Source organism: Ricinus communis, chromosome 8 (genome assembly GCF_019578655.1).
Source record: "Ricinus communis isolate WT05 ecotype wild-type chromosome 8, ASM1957865v1, whole genome shotgun sequence".
Taxonomy (NCBI): Eukaryota; Viridiplantae; Streptophyta; class Magnoliopsida; order Malpighiales; family Euphorbiaceae; genus Ricinus; species Ricinus communis.
In genome coordinates, this window is record NC_063263.1 from 23,189,122 (window position 1) to 23,216,179 (window position 27,058).

The 27,058-nt window shown below is 29.9% G+C and overlaps 2 protein-coding genes across 3 annotated transcripts in view; both read right to left on the reverse strand.

Moving 5' to 3' along the window:
- Positions 1-10,044, reverse strand: LOC125370947 (aldehyde oxidase 4-like). The gene is made up of 6 exons (XM_048378412.1): positions 10,009-10,044; positions 9,648-9,743; positions 9,396-9,494; positions 9,010-9,199; positions 8,689-8,875; positions 1-196 (listed from the first exon to the last, which is right to left on the reverse strand). The coding sequence occupies exons 1-6, from the start codon at positions 10,042-10,044 to the stop codon at positions 1-3; spliced, it is 804 nt and encodes a 267-aa protein (XP_048234369.1).
- The window catches only part of LOC8286574 (indole-3-acetaldehyde oxidase), a 24,813-nt gene continuing 7,769 nt past the window's right edge, over positions 10,015-27,058 (reverse strand). The window contains exons 2-7 of one of the 2 annotated variants that reach the window (XM_048378470.1): positions 13,845-15,533; positions 13,175-13,434; positions 12,814-13,023; positions 12,457-12,675; positions 10,267-10,974; positions 10,023-10,157 (exon numbers count right to left, since the gene is read on the reverse strand). In XM_048378470.1, coding sequence (XP_048234427.1) covers positions 10,149-10,157; positions 10,267-10,974; positions 12,457-12,675; positions 12,814-13,023; positions 13,175-13,434; positions 13,845-15,533 — 3,095 coding nt within the window. In that variant the 3' untranslated portion in view covers positions 10,023-10,148. Of the gene's footprint in view, positions 10,975-12,456; positions 12,676-12,813; positions 13,024-13,174; positions 13,435-13,844; positions 15,534-27,058 lie in introns of both variants that reach the window. The other variant, XM_048378469.1, reaches the window with a different exon arrangement.

The following is a 27,058-nucleotide window of genomic DNA, read 5'->3' on the forward strand; positions in this document are numbered from 1 at the left end:
CTAAAGAGGTTGCTTAAATTTGGAGAAGTTTCTCAATTGCTCGACATTATTCACATCTAAAGTCCTACTCCTTCCAGCCTGATAATTTGGTCTCTCGCCGGTTCGTATAGTCTTCCTCTTGTCATTCTCGATTTCTTCGATCGAAAGATCGTCATCATATAAATCTATAAAGGTCTTCGGGTTCATCATCTGAAGCCTTTCAAATCAACCAAGAAGAACATTTTGAAGCACCATACGAACTTGGTCCTTTTCAGAGAACTTGTTTTTCATTAGTCCGGTCTTTTTCCTCCACCTGGTCAAGAAATTAGAGAAAGACTCATTTGGATTTTATTTGATGGACTTAAGATCTCTAATTAATACCTCCAACTAAGTATTATAGTCATATTTCCCAATACAAGTATAAAAGCCTAAATATTTTGGCCCCGGGGCCTAATTCCACATGTCCTTGGACCAAGGCCTTCCAATATGTTAGTTTTGAGTACTTATGATAAGAAACATTTCAAATAGCAAGCAATAGGTTTTCTATGGGAGATTACTATTATCATTACAATGAGTTGAGTTTTAGATAAGGATAAAAGGCTCCCATAAGTAAAATGTGTTCTTTCTTGACTCATCTCCCTACTCAAGGGTCCATGCAATGAAGGAAATCCACTAATTACCTATGAATGATGATTGGTTAGTGTCTTAATTCCAATTTTCAAGTGGAACCAAAGAACCACTAACAGACGCCATCAGCACTATAGGGACCAAAGTGCACAATGTATGAAAATGGTATAGTGATGCAAGAATCACTCGTTAAATAATAAAATTAAAAATAAAGATACAGTGGAATCATCTTCTCTTATTCCCAACGGAGTCACCACTATGGGTGGCGGTTTCAGGTACACACCAAGTGTCTTTAGCGACTACAGCACTATAAGACTTTTCAACTTAATCGGAAACACACTAACTAGTTATATAGGCTAGCACGAAGATGAGAGTTATCATTCGTGTAATTCACTGGGACACTTTTACTAATGAGTGATGTTTCTCGATAACATAAGGAAGCTTACATCACAAATCTAGAAATGGATCCAGAAGCCAACTTCCTTATTTATGTATCTCTATTTTCAATTTTATTGTTTAACGAGCTCTTACCTATAAATGCAATAGTTATATTTCTACACATTAATCACTACAACATGTGAGGTCCATCTAAGTCTAGCCCATTTTATTAAGTCTAACCCATGTTTAGAGTTATTAACCTAATTTTCTAGCCAATTATGTACAAGGCTCACCTAGTCTAGCCTAATTACAAATTATGCTTTGAATTCCAGCCTTTCAACCTAAATGGACTACTTTTATAATGAGGCTCTACTAAGTGATCTTAAATCTAATGTAGCCCAATTAACTCAATTAAAGCATGAAAAATTCCACTAAGTCTATATTGATTTTAAATTTAAGCCTAATATGGCATTTTATTAACCTAATGGGCTACAATTTTCATCAGAGTTCCAATTTTAAGGTCCAATGTCTATAAGCCTAATTTTAATTAGGCAATCAAATAGCAAGTATTTGGCATTCATCAAACATAAAACAAAAATAAAGAGCAGAAAATAAATCTAGCTATTACAACCCTGCTACAACAAAAAAATAAAAGAAAAACACCCTAAACTAAGTTACAGTATACAAATATATCAAAAATACATTGAAAATTTAGGAAATTAGGGTTTAGTAATGAATAGCTGATTGGCTCAAAGCAAAGTCGATTGGCTCTAGGGAGGGGGGGGGGTCTTTTAGGCCGGTGCTTTAATTTTTTTATTTTTCACATCATAGAGCCGATTTTACATGCACATAAGGTTAACAAATGATTATAATTCAAAAGGATGAAATAAAAAAACATAAAAAAATTGAACTAAATAAAAAAACCTAAGAAAGTCATGCGAACCCTAACATAAAAAACTGAAAATATTGGAACAACATCAGATTTCAAGTCTTGATTATGAAACCCTAAAAACTAATTAATTAAAAAAATGTAAAGAAAACATATAACTAACATATAACCCTAATCTTTTGACTAAACATACCTAAAAATCTAAAAGGCAAACATATTAATAGATTCATAATCCTATATTTTCTTATTATCAGATTCAATTCCTGGCATGTTCATATTATCATATTTGACGCCCAACAAATTATAAACATATTAATTTAGGAAAATACCTTAATCTAATCATGTAACTTTTATGAGTCATTTAAAATAACTAAGAAAAGACCCAATCCTAATAATGTTTTTAAAACATAAAATAAAAGAACCAGTTTGTGAAGATGGGGATGCTGATGGTGTTGAATTTGAGGAACCCTCAGGTTGTCATCGTTGAATGCTGATCTTCAAGTCTATAGAGATGAAGAGGTGGTAGAATCGAAGATTGGTTAAGAATCCAGTGCTACTTGGGTTAGAGAAATCTTCTATCGTTCCAAAACCAATTTCCAAATCTCTAATTCTTACTTAATGACTTTGCCTTTAACTGAAGCTCTAACAATTAATGTGTATCACTCTAGTATTTAATGAGTTTAGCTAACCCTATACCTAGGCTATTGGACGGGTTGTCGAAGCCCTTCAAAATAAATTACCGATTTTTCTAATTTGTAGAAATAGTGAAACCAGGTCGAATCCCAAGGGAATGAATGTGAATAGCTTCTCAAAATCAAATAAAAATGGGGGATTTAGAATGTTTGAACCAAAATTATAAATAAACAGAAAATAATGAAAGCTGAATATTAAAGTAAATAAAAATCAATCTTAACAAACTTCCAATTCAATAGTGCTAATTCCATCCAATTGTAATTATGATCATAGGCTAAAATATTAATTTTTCTATTCAAGTACTTAGTCTACTTATTCGGAAAAGCCGCAACAAGTGTAATTCTCCTAATATAATTGACTCAAATCCAATATCCAAATCAAAACATACTATAGGTCAACTGGGCAAGATAGCGTTCCATATCAACACAATTATAGCATTAAGAATAATGAGAATGACTAAACCAACATTAATTAATTGAGATAGCTGCAATTGAATTAACTTTGTTCCTTTATTTCCCTAGAGCCTATCATGCAAGCTATGTAATTCGAAAAGGCCGCAATCACACACACATGAGCCAGCTCCTTGCTACTTGAGTCAATCGTTCATGACAATTACGGATCACAAACTCAAAGTTTAGTAATAGAAAAATCAATATCAAAGTTGAGTCGTCAGTTCAATCAATATCAAAAATTCATAAATAATAAAAACAAGAAATAAAGAATACTTGAATTAAAGAAGAATTCTGTTAAGCACAAAGCCTCACAAAGTCACAATTGGAATTTATTCACTCTTGAATCAGAAACTAAAAACTTAGTCACACATGGTGGAGTAAAAATTCACAAGAAAAGAATATAAGAAGAAGAAAAATAATAATAAGCTCAAAGTACTCAGATGTCTTTTACTTGGTAGAACTAGCCTCCTTATATAGGAAGTCAAACCTAAACCATAATAAGATAATCCTTATAAAAAAGAAATAAACTTCCTATATGATCTTATCCCTATAAGGAAGGATAAGATAAAGAGTAATCTAAATAAATTAAAATCCTAAATAGATGGGAGAAAGTTCTCTTTATCCAGCACTTCCAAAAATAAAGAAAATTCTATAAAAGTGGGTCCACCACGAACTTATCTTGAAAATTCGAAATTCTCTTCTGTAGATTCCAGCAGCTCACAGATTGTAAGGCGTGGTCACCCCTTATTGAAAATGATATTTTGCCCAGATTTTTGCTCTTCCTCCAAAAGATTTAGTTTCTGACAAGTGATGCCTTAAAACATGTCTTTAGGCTGAATTCCACTCAATCCTTGATATTTCACCATCTAGATCAGAATAAACACAATCTCCACAATTAAGCACATTATCCAATCAAAACGTAATTGAATTAAACACAATAAGTATAACTATTTATGATCTATCAACTATATTATTCTATTTATAGGAGTAGGGTTAGGAACCCTAGATGAGCAGATAACTATGTAATTATTTTAATTAAGAAAATCAATAGATTATCTTTCCTCTTATCATATTAATATTCATTAAAATCACTAAATAAATTTAAAATTCCTAGTAATTATCACAAATATCTTCTAGAAACTTTCTTTTTACCAATTAGGTAAAAAAAATATGTAAAACAACGTTAGATTTTAAAAAATGGCCAATCGGCACTTTGTAGAGTCAGTCGGTTCTACACAGAGCTGATTGCTCTAAAGGGGCAAAAGTTTCAAAAATTTTAACAATTTAGTTCCTAAACTTGTAAAAATTATTGTTTTACCCATCAAACTTACTTTTTCTTTCTATTGGATCCAAATTGATTCTAAACAAGTAATTTGAAGTCCAATTATTCTCAACCCTTACTCGGATTTGCCCCTTCTCAGTCTTCGAAGACTCGAGAAAGGCAATAAATTTCATCATCGGTTTTTTCATAATTCCTTCAATATCTAGATCCGGAAAATTGGTGCTGACAATAACAGGTGTGTTTTTTGTTTCTTTTTAAATAGGGTAATTGCAAAAAAAAAGGCCTTTAGCGCTTTTTATAAATTTAATATAACTTTTAAATTTTTACAATTTCAGCACAAACTTTACAAATTCTTATAATTTAGAGCACCGGTTAAAAAATCCAGCATAATCTTGTTGACGAGGTGCCAAAGTTGGCTGGACTACTCTACATAGATACCACATCAAAAATTCCATCCTTAATTGAAACGAAAATCATTAACTTTTCTTTTTTTATAATTTTACCATGACTTTTTAATTTTAAAAAATTGATACACGAATTTTCAATTCAATTAAAGTAGTAAATAATAAATTTAATTTACAATAAGAATACAAACATAATAAATAAAAAGGGTAAAATGTGGATAATATTTTTTAATTTTCAAAGTATTAAAATTGTTTAAAAAATCATAAACATGATTTTAAAATCTATTTTAATTAATTATAAAATTATAGACAATGAGTAAGTTCTAAAATAAAATTTATAATTTATAATCTATGATTTCACAATTAATCAATATTTATATGAATATTTTGCATGACTAATACTTAATTGTTTAACATAATTAAGTATTATATTAATTACTAAATATTTTACTTTTATTCTTTTCTTATTGTAATTAAATTTATTTATTATTCTAATTATACTATATCTAAAATATGTAAATTTGTATATAAATTTGTCAAAATTAAAAATTCATGGAAAAATGAAAAAATAATCAAAGTTCGTGACTTTATTTACAATTAAGCAAATGTGTGATCTGGATTGGCATCTACGTGGAGTAGCTCAACTAGCCCCGACGCCACATTAGCAAAATTATGCCGAATTTTTCAATCGGTATTTTGAATTGTTAAAATTTGTAAAAATATATGCTAAAATTTAACAAAATGTAAAAGTCATATTAAATTCACAAAAGCTCTAAATTCATTATTTTTTTGCAATTAGCCCTTTTAAATATTATTTCCTTATTTAAACATATATAGATTTATTACTACCAATTTTCTTATTTTAGTTTTTTTAAAAGCAATAAAAACATTTTTCAACATTACCATAAGTTAATTTTACAATAAATGTATCGGAATTTTTTTTGACTTTTTTGGATGCAGGCACGAGTTTCTACATTTGCGAGAATTGTTTGAGATATAATTGAACAAATCTAAAAATATAACAATAATTGAACAAAATATAAAAAATCTGATCGAGAAAAAAGAACAAATGAAAAAAAATTAATTCTAAACTATCATAAAAGTTAAGTGTATAACAAATATAGTTACATTATATCATATCAATTATAAACGACTGATTTTGCTAGAGTATTATTGTGGCATTTTGATGACTATCAATATGTACTTTCAAGTATACGAACTGTTTCCATAGTAAGGATAAGTTTATTACGAGGTCGATCTCACAAATAACTGTAAAGTAGTTATTATAAAGACTTATTATCACACAAAATACTGAAAATAAATCTAAATACTCTAAATACTCTAAATCAATAATTTGGAGAAATGAGATATTCATACAAATATAATAAATTATAAAATAAGTATATGCAATGACTATGATGTAAATATATAATAAAACTAGTATTTAGCCTAGTCATTTACTTAGTAATCTATTTATTTTACTTTAAGTCTAGATCTAATAAATTAGATGGTGATGTGCATTTTCCTTTAACCACTCATACTAATGATGCAACTAAAGTTTCTTCTACCAACATAGATTGAAGTAAAGATGGTGCCTCTAATACATTCAACCTAGATATTTTCATAACAAGTATTATTATTAAATTAATATGATGGTCAATTAACAACATTAATTAAAACTAATAAAGACATGAAGGTAAAGCAATCATTCATCAAATAAATAAATAACAAGGTTCATATATAGATTAAAAAAAAGGCTAAACTAAACACTTATGAAACTAGCATGACATATTTAATCCAACGATTATCGTAATTAAATAAAAAAATATAAAAACAAGAGAAAAAGTAAAAGCTCTCTTTAAGTCAAGAATCTTTCAAGTAGGATGATAATTGTTACTTATTCTCTATTTTTTAAAAATCTCCTTAAATCTTAAAAAAATAAAAAAAAAACTAAATTAAAGTATTTATGGAAAATCAACTGTAGAGAATTGTCGAGAGATAAATAATGGACAGATACATACTGAATGTATATTTGTTATATAACTAATCTCCACTACTTATAGAGATTTCTCTTGCAGAGTCCTTCAAGTAGAAAACTTCTAAGAGTTATCTCCTACAACCCTTAATAATCCTAATTTAAGTAAATAATTAATAGTGGTCCATAATTATATAAAAGATTTAATTAATTCTCCATTGGGCTTTGATATATTTGGATAAACCTGTAAAATTAGTAGTCCACGTGTCTTTAATTCTGGGTCTCGGCAGTAAGAACTCTATTTATGTCCATTTGTGAATATTTAGCTCTTATTTTCTCTTTTTGGCTATTAATATCTAAAATTGGAAAATAAATCTAAAGTGAGGTAATAAGTATAATTTTTTACATATTATATATGTAAAGCATTAAATTAAAATACTAAAATATTCTAAATATATATACATAATATGGACATATTACACCTACTATTATAAGTCTACTTTTTAATTATAGGCTATTAATTAATATTATTTTAAATATTTTATTTATTTTATATGTTGTTTTACTAATATAAATTGTCAATAAATTCATATATATTTTTTAATTATTCATACGAGTTAAAATTTTATAGTTGTCAAGTAGTATTAATTAAATTCTAAAAATAGATGAAAAATTTTAATAAGTAAAAATAATTTATTTAATTGATAATAATTAAGTATTGTATATAATTAACTAATTTAGTATTTAATTATATTAATAAATTATTAAAATCAAAATAATATTAATACATATAAACTTATATGGTACCATACACCTATAGTATATTAAAATAACTATATAATGACAACAGTCGAAGAGAATAATAAATAACTTCTTTTGCTAATTTCCTAATATTAACTACAGTAAAATATCTACTACTATAATAATACAGTAATTGAGCCAAGTTACTATGTTCCATAATAGCTTTGAAGTTGATGAGAACAAATAACATCCGATAACTTAAGGAAAAGGAGTATATTTTTGCAAAAACATCACCTTGGAAAAGGGAATTTTTGAAAGAATATTTTTTTAAGTACTAGTTGGTTGGTACATATACTACAATTAATAAAAAAATATTACGTATGCACTTTGATATTAGATAAATGATATATATTTTTTTATTTAAAAACTAATTAAAATATATCAATTATCCATTGGTTTGATATATAAGTGATGACATACATGAAACTTTTACAAGAATTTTCGTTTGCAAGAAATGCGTTATAACTATGTAAGGGCCCATCCCTATAAGTGAACGCAGCTCTAGTCCATATATGATAACAAATTCTTCACTTTGATATTAGATTATTGATATATATTTTATTATTTAAAAACTAATTAAAATATGTCAATAATCTATTGGTTTGATATATAGGTGATGATATACATCAAACCTTTACAAGAATTTTCGTTTGCAAGAGATGCGTTATAACTACGTAAGGGCCCGTCCCCACAAGTGAACGCAGCTCTAGTCCATATGATAACAAATTCTTCACTTGCCAAGGACCAACAGCTTGCTGAAATAATAATGGAAGGAGGAGAAGTAGCAGAAGAGGTAGACACATCTAGTTTATAAAGTAAGATGGGTAGTTATATAAAAATGTTCTTAAGACTATATCTAACCATTTAAATTTTGTAATGGAATAGTCAGAGTTTCTATGATAAAAAAAAAAAAAAAATAGAGTTTGATGTTTTTGACTACTCATATGTTTAGTTAATATATAAAATAGGCATGCTTCCAGCATCAAAGTGTGTTATTATCAAATAATTTAAGTTCTTAAATGAAATGGTTGTTTGACAACAATTTAAAATGTGGCATTTGGATCGTCTAATATTACATTATACTGTATCTTGTACTGATAGATGGGTGAAGTTGCCATTATTATTATAGTGAAAACAAACAATGTATCTTTGTTAAAGTCCAACTTCAATAAGTAAATCAATTGCCGCCCATTTTCCATTGCAAGTACCTCTCCACACTGTCCAGTCCACAGAGCTCCTTCACTTTAGGCATGGTGGCAGGGACATCCACTTCGAATTTTGAATTAGAAAAGTCTAGGCCACTCCATGAATCAATCTGTTGTCGCGCTTCTCTGATAGCAGCTCTTACTGCACAGTGGACTGAGGCTGCTAAGAGCAATGGCGGCTCACCAGAAGCTGCACAAAGGAGATGTCATTCAACATCCAAATTTTTTATAAACTGCATACAAGTATCCTTCAAAACTTGATACTAAAAGCATCGCATTGCATTTCTTAACAAATTATGTGTTTATGTGTGGAAATAAATCTACCTTTAGAAGAGAGAACGCGTTTTTGGTGATGTCCACTGCTAACTATTTCTACATTGAACTGCTTTGGTATGGTATCTATTGTGGGGATTTTGTACGTCCAAGTGCCTTCTACATCTGCTAATCCATCTGGGTTCGTTGTATATTCTTCAAGCATGAAAAACCCAATTCCTTGTACAAAAGCTCCTTCAATCTACAAACAACAGTTCCTAATCCTTAACATAATAGACCCATGAAGCAATCTCTTTCGTGTTAAGGAAAATGCAGTGAGGCTATAGAAAAAAAGACGTGTCCCTCAATAAATAAAGAGAAATTTGAGTTTCTAAAAGCTATAATTTTAGCAAAATTTTGCAAATGCTACACTTTAAGAATATGTTTAATCAACTGACCTGTCCTAAATCCACAGCAGGGTTGAGACTTTGTCCGCAATCGTATAAGATATCTGATCTTAAAATGGTTGTTTGCCCTGTCAGAAGGTCTATCTCCACCTGTGTCACCATAATCTCATTTAAGTTTCAGTTCTGAAAAACTGTTAAAGAGTGTGACCATGTCATTATGAACAACATGCAAAATATGCAAAGATCTTCTGAATCTACTAGCTAGCAGGCACCAAAAGATAAAGATGTAGTGTAAGAACTTGCCTCACTCACTGCAGCCCCATAGTTTAAGTATTCCGTGGAAGCAGAGTCTCGGACAAACATAGAATTTATTGATAAGTTCACAGCTTCCAGATATGCCTGCAATTTTTATCATTGTAAAGGTGAGATGGAAAACATCTTTATACATAAAGAACAATCTAAAAATAATAAGAATAAATATAGTAACATATCTCCTACATTATTGTCCATAAAACCCATCTTTTTACAAAGACCCGTTTAGAAAACATGCAACTTATTATCACATTGAATGACTTTTTTCTCAAAAATTCTGGACTTGCAGTTTAAATAGAGTAAATAACAAAGATGATGAGTAGTAAAATGTTCTAGACATATAGATAGCTACCTGGCGAATTAACTTCTCCCATGTTATAGAATCCATTTGTGCCTGCAGCCTCTCCTTTAGAGGTATCAGTCTCTCAACCAAGACTTTACAACAAAGTCTAACTGCTTCACTGCTCGACTCAGAGGCAATGCTCCCACCAGTCAACCCTCCTTGAATTAAGCTTAAGGTATCAGATTGTATGACTCATACTTTATCCAAGAGGTCTCCAGATCCATCACATTTTACTGAACCTAAAGCAAATGCAGTAGTCTGTTTTACCTTGGTCCAGAGCCCCTGGCCTAGCTCTATTCCTTCAACTTCAACAACAATAGACCCATCGCTTAGAATGCTTACTTTTCCTGGAGTTGGTCTCAGCATCACCTCATACACGATAGGAATTCGAGAAATACCTCTTTTCTTCCACACATTACACCTATTAAATTCTCTTATCATCTCAGCTCTTGGATTTATGCTGGAAGATGTGGCTAATTTATTCCATATTGAAGTTAAAGTATATTCCAAAGGTTCTCCTACGCTAGCACCATAGAATAAGTTAAGGCTATCATAGGTGTGAAGATTTATGGTTCTCACTGAATCTGCATCTATGGAAAGAGAAGATGCTACATTTTCAATTACAGCCTCGGCAATATATGATCCTTGCAGGTCTCCAGGGGCTCGCATTGCCGATTTACTTGAAAGATTTGTTTTACATACCTTTATATCAAAAGATAAAGCACCCCAATCATACTTTTTAAGTGCACTCACAATAGTTTTTGGCATCAATGGACTGACATCTGGAAATATGCCAGCATTAATTAAGATATCAAGATGTAAGGCTGTTATTTTCCCATTTGATCTGAATCCTACATTGTAAGTTATTTTCATGGGGTGCCTTCCTCCTGCCATAATCATATCAGTCTTGCGATTGAGATATATCCTAACAGGGCACTGTAACTTGTGTGCTGCAAGTGCACATGCTGTAACAACCTAAAACATCATATCCCATTTTTAAGTACTATAAAAAGGAAAAAATACATAGGTGGAAATAGGATCAGAATCATTAAATAATGCAGCGTCAGAAACTTATTGCAACAAGATGCATTACAAGGTCTATAAATTAATGTTGAATGCAGTCTTCCTTAATATGTAATACATTTACAACAAAGATAAAAGAATTGATGAAGTCAGGTTGTTAAGTGTGAAATGGCCCTTGGGCAGTCGCAACAACAACAATGAGAAAGTTTACTCTTGCGGTCTTATGTGCATTGTCCTATATGGTGCATGAAGATTACTTGTTCTAGTGAAAGTAACCTATTTTTAGTTAAGAGTATGACTAGGATAAGCCTGTCTTGTTTAAGTTAAGCCAATGCATGAGTAACACTAACTTGTTTAGTGTGCTAGATTGCTTTGTTTAGTAGGCTCACTTGTGTTAGTTGCTTTAGTTTAATCATTGTAAAAGCACTATATATATGTTGATCTTGTCAATGAAAATATAGAGCATATGTAGCAATATGCAGTAATATGAAGCTAGAGTTCTAAGCATTTTACTCTTGCATTTGCTATTTCTCCTCCTCTCAGAAAACTTATCGCAGGTGTATACATAGTTTATACTACCAACCAAGGAACCTAACATCTATTCTAATAAAGAGATTCAAACCAGGACCATGCAAAACAGCTATTTAACTTCATGTAATAGGCCAAACTGGTGCAAACAGGCTTTGCATGAACTAAATACGTATGTATAAAGTCATGAAGTCATGTTGATGTACATCAGGTGCAAACAACATTGACATCAACCGTGGCCCATACTATGACAGCAAAACTCCATTAAATACTGTGTCAGTTTTAAGTTGAGCAAATTTATAAGCTTAATGATTATGTTCCATAACCTTTAGCATAAAAAACAAGATTTCAATTCAAAGAGTTGTATAGATGGGACCTTTGAAACCCATTAGTACTAGTGGAACTGAGAACCGATATGTGCATTCCATAAGAAAAAAAAGCAAGTGTCTAGAAGTCAGGCTAATACTCCCAACACAATCTAAATGCATTTATGAAACGAAAAGGGTGAAATTGTATCAAAGCATCAGATGCTATCTATTTACTAGCAGAAAAACGTTTGGGGAGAAGAAAATAGAAAACAAGGACTGTTCAACCTTATAATATCCTTGTTTAGGAAGATCAAAAAGCTCAGCTATCTGGCAAGTCCTGCTAATCATTTTTCATCCGTAGAAGAATTGTAAAGCATTTTAAATTTTCATTTTGAAACAGGAGGTTTTGAAATGTTAGTAACAAAAAGAGTAAGGTCAATTTTTTGAGTGTTTTATGCTTTTTTGCAGGTCATGAGAAGGATGATTCACAATTAATTCTACCATTTTGAATTTATATAAAGCAGTTTTATATCACTTTCTGATATAGAAGAATCTTTAAGATGTTGAAATATGAAAATGTGTATAGAAAGATACTCACGGGCATTGCTTTCATGGTCTTGCCACCAAAACCTCCTCCCACCCTTCTTGTAAGGACTCGCACGTTGTTTTCGGGAAGACCAAGACATTTTGCAATTGTAACATGTGCCAACTCAGGGCCTTGAATAGAACTGTAAACCACAATGCAGTTGTCTTCCTCAGGCACAGCAAGAGCAGTCTGAGTCTCCATGTAAAAGTAATATTGTGATCCCAGCTTTATCTGGATATCAAAATTCAGTAAAAAGTTAGTAGTGACCATAAATTCTAATATTCAAAGATGAATTTGGAAAGAAAATCATCTAGCATCTTTATACTTGCAGTTCAAAATAGAGGGAAAGGAAAAAGGGGTAAAGATTACCTCAGCAGAGAGAATTTTATGATCGGCTACAGCCATTCCTTTTGATACATCGCCAACTTGTTTGGGCAACACAGAAGGTGGCACCTCGAAAAGGCTAGAATGCTTCACTGCTTCTTCAACAGATAAAATGGGAGGCTCTAGATTTTTTAGGTCATAATCTACTACTGCAAGGTTTGATGCTGCATCTGCATGTTTCTGTGTATCTGCAAGCTAAGAAAATCATTTGATAGATTAGATAGGAAAAGATAGTTGTCATGATCTAATCAAATGCAAGTTTTTCATAATGTCTGCAGCAATAAATTACAATGAGCAGGAATAAGGTGGATGTTGCTAAAGATGGGTTGATGGATGAGGAAGTTACCACAAAAGCAAGAGGCTCTCCAGCATACTGAGTAACTTCCTCAGCAAACAAAGGTTCAGGACCAAATACAAACATAGACCCAACATTCTCCCCACCTTTTGGAATATCTTTAAAAGAAAGAAGAGTTTTGACTCCATCTGGGAGCGATTTGGATTTAAAGTTTATACCCTTTATCCTTGCAAGAGGCTTTGTACTGTAAATGAATGCTCCATGTAGACAATTTCTGGGGGATGGAATATCGTCCACAAAAATGGCCTCACCTGCACAAATGTTAAACAAGGAAGTATTTTGCATATTGGCAATTCTCAGATATAAATCAACAGTAATGTTTCAAATTGAGGTAGATCACACCAACACTAATTAGCATAAATAAAAGAAAAAATATATCAAGCATTGACTATAACAAAGTGCAAAACATGGGAGCAACCCGATTTACTTTTGAAGGACACTTGGAGGTCATACTATCAATTATATTAGAGCAGGATGAGATAAGTAAAATTCAAGGGCATAAACCTCAATCAGACAAGTCATGATTCCCATTACATCCATGCCACCAGAAAATAGCAAGACATGCAAGTAGGGTAAAGGAAAAAAATTTCATAAAAGAAGCAGCTCATAATAGTGAAATGTAGACACATATTTACTAAATCATGTCTAAAATAAAACTAACCAGAAGCCTGAAGAGAAGCTCCAGATTTTTTAATTGGCTCGCCAACTGGATGGTACTCGTCATTTAATTGGATCACCTGCTTTGACGATGATAGCAAAGTGGGGAAATTAATTTGATCAATCCTTTCATATTTGTCGTTTGATTCGGCTTCCTTAAACATTAAAATTCCATTATCTCTGTCCACCCAGCCATTAGCACCGGTATTTATTAATGGGAATAGAAAGTCAAAAAGAAAACCAACAGCCAAGCTTGATCTATATGCAGGATCTTGTGTACCATCTTCAGGTACCACAGTAGCTTTAACTAATTTTATGGCTTCATATAGAACAACCATGGTTAACAATTTCCCAGTTAAGTGTTCCTCAACTTTCCTAGCTCTAATTGCATGTCTGGTTCCAAAAGCACCAAAAGACAATCGACAACTATTTAACACAATTTCACTAGATGATTTTGATTTAGAGACTTCGGCTTGGAAAGCAGCATTCATATAAGATAAAGCATTTCCGAGGGGCCGTGGTGCAGCTCGATAGGTTTCAAATAACAGCTCACTGTTGTTGTCAGGAGACGTGTCCTTGAATGATTCACGATTTTGAATTTTAATACTTACGAGCACACTTTTTTTGTCCAAAGGAGGCATTTCCATAAAGTCCTCCAAGGTAAGCTTTTCATGCTTACTACCAGAAACTATATTAACAAACGAGTTAGTAGCAAGAAGTATTGTAGCAACATCTGAAGGTAAGTGTTTTCTTTGTGCCATCACCAAATTTCCCCCGATACTGCCTGTATTTTGGACAAATTTGGCAGCAACTTTCTCTAGATGGACTGCAATTTTGTTGAACATCATCTTACTTTTTGAGGTATATTCACCTTTATTTTCTTCATTCAAAGCTTCAATAACTTTAGAAATTGTCACAGTTGCGCCAATTTCATATCCTCTCTGATCCTTCTTGATCATTGAGAGCTCAGGAATATGCCTAATATCGATATATTTGTCATAGTTTTCTGATTCCTTATAATAACCCATTCCCATGTTTCCAACTACTAGTTTCATATGAACGCCATTATTATGGTTCTTTAATAAACTTTCAAGCTCCTGAAAGTTAGAAGGCTGGTGCCAAGAACATCTCTTTTCAGAATCCAAAAGCAGGGAAGATTTGACTTCTCCTTTTAAAAATTCTGGAAAAGTGCAAATCTCGTGATTACGATCATAAAATGGTAACCTACTTCTCTTTACTTCCTGCGTCTCCCCCTTTCTACAAAATGAATTAAATCCCAAATCCTCCATATCAACATCTGATGCAAAACTTTTGCATACATCAGCAATAGGTCGATATCTAGTACAACGACAGAGATTTCCTGCAATAGCTTTTTCAGCTTCAATGACTGTCATCTTGGAAAATCCTGGAGTGGGCTCTGGTCTAATAGTCTTTTCAGCATTAACAAGAGCCCCAAAGAGTGACATGCACATTCCAGGAGTACAAAAACCACATTGAGAAGCATGGAATCCTGCGAACCTTTGGTGAATTGAATGGAACCCATCTTTGCTATTACCAAGGCCTTCACTTGTTGTAATTGAACATCTATTTATACTACAAAGCAGTGTGAGACATGAACTTATGGTAAAATCATCAACTTGGTCAAGCTTTGGATCATACTTGGATAGCAGAACAGTACAAGCACCACAACCACCTAAAATCATAAAACCAAATACAAATTTAGCAACAATTTAAAGACTCAATAGGTTCAGCTTATTAAAACAATCCTTTTAGCAGAAACAATAACAATAAAGAAAATGATCACTTTTTTAGTTTCTGAGAAAAAGTTGAATAATTTCACTTTAATTTTTTTTATTTATCAAATGATAGCTAATCAAATAACCATGATATGGGTTCTTTGTTTATTAGATAAGCTAGTGAGCTTCATCATTGAGACTCATATTTCTTGATAATTAGATTATAGTGATGAGACAAACTTAAAAGTTTAAAATCCACTGTGAGAAAAACATAACTGTACAAAATTGTTGTAACGGATTATCAAATTACTTTTGAATTTGACCCTACAGTAAAGGAGAAAATGTTCGTAGTAGGGGGAATTCCATATATTTGATGATTGATAATGCTTTGTATTATCAGAATGCTTTTACTCATCTTTAAATGAATGATTCTAATTTCAAGCATTGTGCATCTTTTGATAAGTAAGTTAAAGTAAAAAAAGCTTATATGTTTTTACAAGTATTCTATGATATTATGTCTTTTCTCTAGCATTAAATATCCAACAGTAAATCTATATTTTTTTCCTTTAGTGTTTACTGTGCATTTAACTTTGAAAAAAATATGTCTAGTGAGGATGTGCATGTAAAAATAATAGCAGAAAATATATTTGAAGTATTAGTCTAAATATAGCAAAATATTGGCTATTGCTGTGACTTTAGATTTTAGGTAAAGTTTTGTTGAGTAGTACTAAAAAAACTTTACGGTGATGAGGAGCTAGCCGAGGCTATGAAAATTAAAAATGATTTATTTTTCTTATATTCCGAGTATGTGAATGCTGGAAGTTTGGATAGTAAGCAACTAGTGGAGCTTCCGCAACTAAATCTATGCAAAGAATGGAGGTTGATATACATGAAACTCTTTCTTCTAAGGATATATTGAAAGTATTATAACCATATTATTCCTTAATTTTAGTTATACAAATATGAAATATTATTAAATTTGATTTTTTTTTAAGATTTAGATATAAAAACAACTAAATCTGTTGTTACTTTTTCAAATATATAGATGTGAAAAATGACTATTTGCACTTTAATTTCATTTTTTTATTTAAAATAATTAAATTTAATGTTGTTTTTTTTATGTTTTTGTAGGAGTTTGATTTTTTTGAGTGTGATTATTATATTCCTCAAAAGAGTCAATTGGAATTTTATCTTGATGAGCCAAGAATAGATCGAAAGATTAAATTGGATGTGTTATCCTACTAGAAAGGAAATCAATATAGTTATTCTCAAATTGCATTAATGGCTCATGATATTCTAGCAATTCATATGACCATGGTAGTTTCTGAAAGTGTATTCAGTAATAGTGAAAGAGTTCTTGATCTATACAGGACTGCGTTTAAGCTTGATATAGTGAAAGCTCCGATATATAGCAGAGATATTTGAAGATGAAAGTATAATAATCTAACCTACGAAATCATTTTATAAGTTTTTTGTTTATTTATTTTTATTTACTATTCTTTTGCTTTACTTTGTAGATGTAATATTGGAAATCATGGAAATTAGAATTGAGTCATTGAATTTGCAAAAAGATATTGCTCCTTCATCTATTCTGGAATTCAGATTTTTATATCAACTTTAAATGAGTTTTGCATTATAATTTGATACTATATTTAATGAACATTGAAGATTCTTTTTGGATTAGATAAATTTTTTATTCATAATTGATATTGTTTATATTGTTTCTATTAATTTGAAAAGATATATTAGTTTATATGTTAATATATTAAATGAATTATATTATTTATTTAACAGGTTAAGTAGGTTGTGTTAGATTTTATAATCCACACATGACCCATTAAACTAAACATGTTATACTTATTGTGTTTATATCACCTGTTAAAAATTGTGTCATGTTAGGATTGAGTTAAAATGGTAAAAATAATAAATGGATTGTATTCATATTCACTCTAATTATGTCATCTGAATAGATAATCCGCCAATAACATAATCCACCCACATGTTTTGATACCGTATAGATCCACATCTTTGTATAAATACATTAAGAATTTCTTTGCAATAAAAGATGTGGGCTATTGTAATAATATGCCATCAATATCAATGATAGCGCTAAAACTTGTAGGATAAATTCAAAACTCTAGAAGAATTAAATAACCTTAAATCATTAACTACAATAACCATAACTGAAATATTAGGAACTTAGAGGAAATTTTTATTCAATGCTTTTTGTCTTTTATTAAACATTATTGATAAGGAAAAAATATATATAAGAAAAGGTAAATATTAGCTCTCATCTTAACCCAAAATAAATAGTGTAAAACTGAAATGGTAGTTACAATATTAATACTATATTTATTTAAAATCTATTAAAAACTTTATTTTATTTGAAAATAAGATATAAAAAATAGAGTAAAATAAAAATGATAAAGTTGAAAAATATATTTTAATAAAATATATTAATTTACTAATATGGAATCCATTTAGAAATTTTACATATTAATTTCGTTAGAATTTAGTTTAGTTATAATCAATTCCACATAAATTTAATTATATAAAATTTTAAATTTATTTTCATTTTATTCAAAGCACATTTCATAAATTTTATAGATTTTTAACCAAATACAATATAAAGAAAAAGACTTTTGCATGCTTTATAATTAATTTAAAGAACACACACATATTTTAACTTGCAAATATAACTATAAATAGCATGCAACTTATGTAACATGTACAAAGATTATTAGGAAGATATTTATTAATAATTTTCAATTCGTAAAAAAAGAAAACACTTTAATAAAGGAATATCAAGTACTAGGAAATCTGAAATAAATGGTTTATGTAAAAATAATTTGAACCTAATGACTAACATGATATATTGTTATTTCTTTATGCAAAACCATATTATTGAAGATTGAATTAAAAAAATAATTATAAATTGAAGTTTATCTTTCCTGTTTATGTGAGATTATAAATAGAATGTGACAAACATTTTGAATTCTCCTTTTAAATACATAAATATTCATTTTTATGTACTACATTAAACTAGATGTACCATTACATGGTTAAAAACATAAAAATTAATTTCACGTCATTGTAAATAAAATGCAACATTTAGGGGTATTTGGAATTGGAGTAGGGTATTAAATGAATTTAAAATTTAATTGATCTTAATAAATTGATTTAATTATTTTGGAATTACGTTTATCAAACCTTATTTTGAAAAAATATCAATATAAGTGATTTTTCTCTAAAATAATTCTCAGAAATTAAAAAAGAAAAAAGTAAAATTAAAATTTTATTTAGAAAGCATTTAAACTGAGCGCAGTCCTAGATTGTTATATTATGGACTCGGGAACATGAAGAATTATGTACTCTAGACTAAAACACATGTGTATGGTTAGATTATAAAATTATGTGTGTTTTTTGATAAATTATGAAGTTAGCACTTGGTTAGACATTAATTAAAATTTTATATCATTAAATAACTAATAGACCAAAAAAAAAGTTAAATTAACACCAAAAATTTAAACTTATTACAAAATAAGTGAATCAATATATTATAAAGTGTTTTTTATCATGTTTTATTTCTTAATTTTATATTATACTATTATTAAGAATTTATTATCAATTTATAATATTATTTTTATAATTTACTGTATTTTATATTTTTTTACTATAATACTAAATTTATTTTTTAGAATATGTTAACATTTTTATATAAAAAAAATACTATATATAAAATAATAGAAATTTTAATCAATATAATTAAGAATAAATATAAAAGAAATGATTTTATGTTTTCAAAAGAATAAAAAAAATTAACCTTTTTTTTTTCCAAACATCAATAATATGATTTAAATTTATAAAATGACTTGTAAATTAATATGTTATAAATTGTAGATTCATCATATGTACATTTCAGGTTAATAAATTATAGCCTAAATAATTATAAATTAAAAAACACATTCATATATTAAGAACAAGCTCAACAATAAAACTTAATGAATATACACTTCATATTGAATGAATTTTACACTAATTATATATGTATATACAATTTATAAGTAATGAATCTAAAATTTATATTAAATAGGCCTGACACTAATAACATATAAATATACATTTTATAAGTAATAAATTCATAGTTTATGTTTAATGAACCTGAAACTAATAATAAATAAAATATACATTTTATAAGTAATAAATAATAGATTTATATATTAATAACAAGTTTATAAGTAAAAAATGATGCATATACACTTTATACTAATAAACGTTACACTAATAAAGATGAATATACAATTTTATAAATAATGAATTTAAAATCTATGTTTAATAAATCTGATACTAATAACAAATAAATATATACTCTACAAGTGATGAATATAAAGTTCATATTTAATAGACTTGACGCTAATAATAAACGAATATACATTTTATAAGTAATGAATATACTATTTGTGCATAAAATAAATCAGCATTTATAGGTTGAAAAATAATATATTCATTATCTACAAACTATAAGTCATCAAATGTATACTTGAGGTTTATTTAATATAATACATACATCTATAATTTTTATATTAAGTAACCAAGTTTCTCATGAAATGCCACTTGGAAATATTCTATAAAGCCAAATCATATAGAGTTTCAATATAAATATATGTGGCTTTGATGTGGTTATATAATAATTTATCATGATATTAAATACTAATAAAATAAAATGATAATATTAAATGCCTTATAATATTAAATACTAATAAAATAAAATGATATTATTAAATACTTAATAAAAAATGATAACTAAATATAATAAAAGAACTAGTGATTATATAATATCACAAATTTACTGTATATCTATTATATTTTTTATTATTTTTTATAATTATTAAATTTAAAATTATCAAAGTAAAATAATAATATTAAGTGCTTATTAAAATAGAATAATAGCTAAAATGCTATTATTTTCTTATAATATAATACATTTATAACCAAATAAGATATCTTAAACTAAAATTTTAGATAAAAAGATTCTCAATAATTGTGCATTAGCACGAGCAAATTACTAGTTAATATTTATAGAATAGTCATTTAATCTCAATTAGCTATTTATTTTCTATAATTAAGCCAATTAAATGCTTTCTTAATCCAAATAAAATATTAAAATATATTAATTAGTATATAATAAAGGGAGTAACTATGAATAAAATTTTAAATAAAAATAATTAATAATTAATAAAAATAAAATTATTTTTAAAATTTAATACTTAATAAAATTACTAATCTACCAAATATCAAATATAAAAATTACATTCTAACTTCTATAATTAATTAGTTTGTGCCATAACCGTCTTATTATTCAAAAGGCTGTATAAAAAGAAAAAGAAAAATTAGATACAATTAAAAAGATAATCAAACAAAGATCTAAAAAAATGACATGTACTTGTAAGATTATTCAAGTTCATAATGCTACGTGAATCTGGATCCATGATATAATTTATGGCAATTCTGAATGGGGCTTCAATGTTATGGAGAAAATCTTATTATCAGATTTTCTATCATTCAATGGAATTAGAAAAATATCACTACGTAAATAAAAATTTGGGCATATATACATATATATTGTGAGACTTATATTATTTTTATAAGTGTACATATTGGACTCGCAGAAAGGTTCTGCTTTCACCAGATTAGTTTGAGGCATCCATCCGAAGAAATGAGTCTAACTCCACATTTTGATATGAGATTCAAACTTATATATAATTTTATAATTTTTTTATTAATTTATTTAATAATAAGTCAAATTTCTAAGTATTATATTAACTAATAAATTAGTTTTTTTCTAATTAGATAATGATTCTAATTCTAGAAATTAATATTTTGAATTATATTTTTAGGATTATTTTCATAATAAATTAATATTTTTATTTTTTAATAATTTCTAATCCTAAAAATAGTAATATCAATTATTTTAATAATATATAATACTAAAATTAATTAATAATTTTTTAAAAAATCATTCTTATATTATTACACTAATAAAATACAATTAAAAAATTAAAAAATATTTAAAATATTTAATTTGTTGTTATTTTTAAAATATTATAAATAAAAATTAAATATTAAATTTCTATTAAATTTTATTTATAAACTTAATTTTATAATCAAAATAATAACAGCGATCGTGCAATACACAGATAAAAAGCTAATTAACATTAAAATACTAATGAGTTTTAATCTAGTGGTACTTCAACAATCTTTAAAGTTCCAGTGTTGTGTGGTTAACAAAATATTGACGTGATCGATTATACAAATATATTTAGGGATTGTTTGGATTGACTAATTAATACAGGTAGTAGTTAATAGCTGATAAATTGAATCTTTTAGTAAAGTTTATTAGTCGTATTGTTAGTATGCTAAATAATCATTGAAAATATAATTTAATATTGAATAGATTTTATTCTATTTTTTTTACTATTTTTAATGATATAATATAATAAAAATAGTTTATAATAATTAAAAATATTATAGTTAGTTTTATATAACTCGATTGTATTTATTATTAAAAATATTTATAAAAATTATTTTAAGAGTGGAACTTAAAATTAGATTCTACTAATAAAACATTCTAATTTCAAATATCATAAATTATAAAAAATTGATTATATGATATCAACTTAAAATAATTTTTTATAATTATAATATTATCTAAATAAATTAATTAATTAATTATCAATTGATAAGAAAAAACTTTAAATTAGAGCAGATATGATTAACAACTGATTAAAACTAAATCAACTATCACTTATTAATTCTTAAATATTACTAAATAATTTAATATAGTCATTCAATAAGAATAGCTACCAATTACATAAAATCTATCAACTAAATGTTCTCTTAATTTTTTTTAAACAACCAATAAAGCATATACTTCATTCACTTTTCTCTCTTATAGCACTAATGCTAATGCGATAAGTTAAATATTTTCATATCACATATTTGTTCAAGGGCAGAACTAGAAATATTATATGAGTGGATGAATCTTTTTTTCATACATGCAGCAAAAATAAACTTTTAAAAGAAATAGAAATAAAGTTTTTGATTAAAATTCAGGAAATAAAATAGAATATAAAAATGTATAAGGGCTTTAACTTAATAATTAGTAGATATAACTGAAATTCAATTAAAATAGTAGTGGCTAAAATAGAAATTTTTAGGAAGTCAGCTGAATTTGTTTTGAAAAATATCTTAAGAACAGTAGGTAAATTATCAATTTTGCAAAGTTTGAGGGGCGGTGCCCCTCATCATCTAATCTAGTTCCCTTTTTTTTTTTACTTTTAAATCTTTTTTGCTTAAACTTTTAGTATATATTTTTACGTATATATATCAAATTAATACATAATTGATATATTTTATTTATTTATTTTTTTTCAGAGACAACAGTTTCATTCTATCTGGAGTCCCGTTTAGCTATGCAATCAACAGACGAGTAATATGTATCTATAACTTAACAAAAATATGGTATAGTCCTCATGCTGTAAACTCAAGGCATGTGAGTATCTTCAAGCTAAGACCACAAAGAGGCACCTCGCCATGGGGGGTCTTTATGCTCTTTTGGATTTCGATAGCCGAATTAGCCCTTTTGGATTATACCAGAAACAGATCGTAGCAACTATTAGTTCATTACCATTGGATCAAGGAGAAGAGAGGGGAGGAGTTTAGAAGGCCATGAGAGAGTAAGAAATTGCTTAATGGAAACTTGCCTTATAATTATTCAAAATAACTTCTCCTTTTATAGGGAGGAGAATCACAACAAGAATACAAAAGGGGACTAAGTGGGAATCCCACTCATCCTCTACTTACAAGATAATAAGGACGACTCATCATACCTAATAATTCACTCCACTCACATACCTAATAGGACAACATACAATAATTCACTCCACTACTCCACTCATATGCCTAATAGGACAATATACAATAATACACTCATATGCTTAATAATACACTCTTCTTACTAAAGTAATAATGACAACTCCACTCTCAAAGCAATAATTCACTTAAAGTAATAGGAGTGGCCGACAGCTTCACATGCTTAGAAAATATGATCATATTAATCATCATCCATTGGCTGGGAATCTTGCATGAGAGCTTCTTGCTGTGCCCTAGTTAAGGTAGGATCATCCAGTGGGGTCGGAAGATCAGAGAAACAGAAATGTTCAATGGATTGTCCAGTTGATTGATATCCATTGAATGTGCATACTAATGATGTTGAGACATTAGCCATCCTTGATTCATTTATGTATTGCAGGGCCTGTTTTAGGTCTTCTGTAATTGCTGGCGAAGCAAGATGTAGAGGACTACTAAGTGTTCTCCAATGGTAACAGATATTCTAGGTTGCATATGTGTTTTCTGTCAGTCGGAGATAGGGCCTGTGTAATATGAAAATAGCATGGTATTCCGAAGCTTTGGAAATGTTGTCTGAGAATAACTGATGCTCATGGATAAGTTTAAGGAGATCTCCTGTCCATTGATATGGAGTTTTGAACCAGGTAAGGAATCTCCATGGATATGACCCCGAGTTTGCTTCATTGTTGAAGAAGTGTAAAAGATTCATAATGGGCACTTCTATAGCATGATGACAGACTGTAGATAGGCACCATAGGAACCATAACTCACTTTCATGCTTTGGATGTTCAGGAGATAAGTAATAAATTAGACACCAAGGGTAGTCTGGAAAGAAGAAGTTGAGTTGTATTAGGAGTGAGAAGGTTTGTTGAAAAGTTGCCAAATAATGGAACATCATGTTCCGGGCAAAGTCAGTGACTTGTTTGGTTGTGAGGTTGTTGGGAAGATCTGGTGGTGAAGGAGGTTGCAGGTTGGTTCTAGAAGATGAAGAAGCCATAAAAATTATGGGAAGATTTATGGTAGAGGTGAGAAGGACTATAGGCTGATTCTGAGGTTTGGAAAGTCTGGATAAGAAATCCGGGAATAGGTTTCTTATCCCTTTTATATGCTCAACCTTAAAATCATACCTGCTGAACCATGACTTTAATCGCAGTAGTTGGGGCTCAGGTAAGGTCTTCTGGTTGGATTCAAGAATCTTTGGGAAGGAGGAGTTGTCCATCCGAACCAGGAAGTGCTGTCCAATCAAGAAGAATTCAAACTTTTTTATCCCGTACTTGACCGCCAAAATTTTCTTGTGGGTCGTGTGATAATGTTTTTCTGAAGAGAAAAACTGACCCGATGCATATCCACATAATTGTTCCTTATTGTGGAGCTTTTCTAGGAGGATGGCCCCCCATACATAGTCAGATGCATCTGTTTGGAGAATAAGTTCTCCTATTGACGGGATTGTGAGAGGTGGCGGATTGTGAGCCAGCTCTTTTAGTTTTTTGACAGCTGTTGTTTGTTCCGCTCCCCATGGAGGAGGGTTCTTCTTGAGCATCTTTGAGAGGTGGCACGTGTAACTAGACAAGTGTGGAATGGCCTCTCGAACATAGTTTAAGATTCCAAGGAACTGTTGAATTTGTTTCACTGATAAATTTTCTTCTGGAAAATTATCAAGTTCCTTTGTCAGGTGGGGACCATATGTGTACTGGCCATTCTTGAAATGCATACCAAGAAATTCAATTTCTCGTTGGCTAATAGTGCTCTTCTTTTCTAACAGCATAATGCCATATTTCTGGATGATGGCAAGGAACTGTTGTAACAGTTGGTGGTGGTCCTCTGCTGTTTCTGAAAATAGTAGGATGTCGTCGATGTAGATCAAAGAAGAGTAAAGGATAGGCCCAAAAATCTTAATCATGGTCTTCTGAAATTGAGATGGGGCCGTCTTGAGCCCAAAGGGCATAACAGTCCACTGGTATTGGGCATTAGGGATACAAAATGCAGTCTTGTATCTCTCTGTGGGCTGGATACGGAGTTGCCAAAAGCCCACCTTTAGGTTAAATTTGGAATAGTATTGGGCCTTTTGGATATGGACTTTGAGATTTGAGATCCGAGGAAGAGGAAATTTGTTGTCTTGAAGGAAATGGTTTAAGGGCTTGTAGTCTATGACAAGCCTCTTTTTTCCCCGAATCTTTTCAGACCTTTTTTCCACATAAAAGGCTTGGCAAGCCCATTGTGAAGTAGTGGGTTCAATTAGGCCTTGCTGTAACAGTGTCAAGCATTATGATCGGGCAAGGGCTAGGTCTATAGGTGACATTCCCATGTGTGTGGCTTTAGTAGGGTTAATGTCTTCATTAAGTTTGAAGGGGAGGCTGATATAGAATTATGGATTTTTCCACAGAGGAAGAGGGTGATGAAAATGTGAATGAGATTCTGGACAGAACTGAAGGAATTTTTCTGTGTATGGTAGGAATGGTGGAATTGTATCTGTCACAGAAAATATATTTGAAGTTTTAGTGTATGGCTGAAATTGTCTCTTGAACTTTATGCCAATTGGGAGAATTTGGAGCTTTTGAGCTTGATGATAAACATCAAACCCTATCAGGATATCCTTGTTTGGAAGATCCGAACCAATGATGTGCGTCCATACCACGCAATCAGGAAAGAACTGTATTCCGATCTTCTGTCTTGTGATCAGAGTGGTTTTGAAGGTTTGACCATTGGCTGCCCTAAAGAACTGATCATGGGGCTTCCAATACTCTGATGGGAGAACCATTGGGTTCATCATGCTTCTTTGTGCTCCAGTGTCAAAGAAAGCTATTACTGGTACAGGCTTGGAGTATTTTGAAGGTAGGATATGTATGGGAATATATGGAACTGGAGGGGGTTTTGTAGTAAATTGAAAAGTTTCAGGAGGTGGAGAAGAAGCAAAGAAAGAAGACAGTAGGGTTGGAGAGAGAGGATATTGTATTACATCTTTCAGAATATTCTCCTGACTTTCTTCGTGCAGACCAATCATCAAGATTGGTATCTCACTATCGTCTGAGTCTGAAGAAGATTCTTGTGAGTACTCTGTGGAGTCTGAGAACTCCATTTCTAACCCAAATAAGCTTTCTGGGGTAAGATCCTCTTGCTCTGAAAGTAGAGATTCTATTTCTGCTTCAAAAGAGTCTGGAAGAGATAAAGACATGCTGACTTGTTGAATCATCTTTGCTGACTTTTCTGGATTCTTACGACAATTTTTTGCATAGTGTCCCTTTCTTTTACAGATGAAACATCTGTCAGACTTGTACCCTTGATTCCGTTTCTTACGGAAGTATTTGAATCTCTTTGGGTTCTTTTTCCTGAACTCCTTGTTGCTGCGCGTGTATTTCTGGAAATGATGTCCAGACTTCTTCTTATAATTTGAACAGACGCAGTTGGCGGCTTTGCACTTAATCTTAAGGTAGTTCTTGTTGCAAGCCTTTTGGACTATCAAGTCCCTTTGAGATAACCTTTTAAATAACTCTTGTTGATCACACATTCTCTTAATGGAAGAGAGTGTGAATTGCCAGATTTCGCCAAGTGTAATAGAGGTGACTGGTCTCTTTGT

Bases quoted from the DNA above. Each gene is read 5' to 3' on its own strand.
- LOC125370947 (XM_048378412.1), bottom strand. From the start codon at position 10,044: ATGGATTCTATAACATGGGAGAAGTTAATTCGCCAG. The intron at 9,495-9,647 runs GCAAGTTCTTAC...ATGGTGACACAG, and splicing joins ATGGGGCTGCAGTGAGTGAG to GTGGAGATAGACCTTCTGAC. The intron at 197-8,688 runs GTACTTGCAATG...TTGATTTGAAAG, and splicing joins GGACTGGACAGTGTGGAGAG to GCTTCAGATGATGAACCCGA.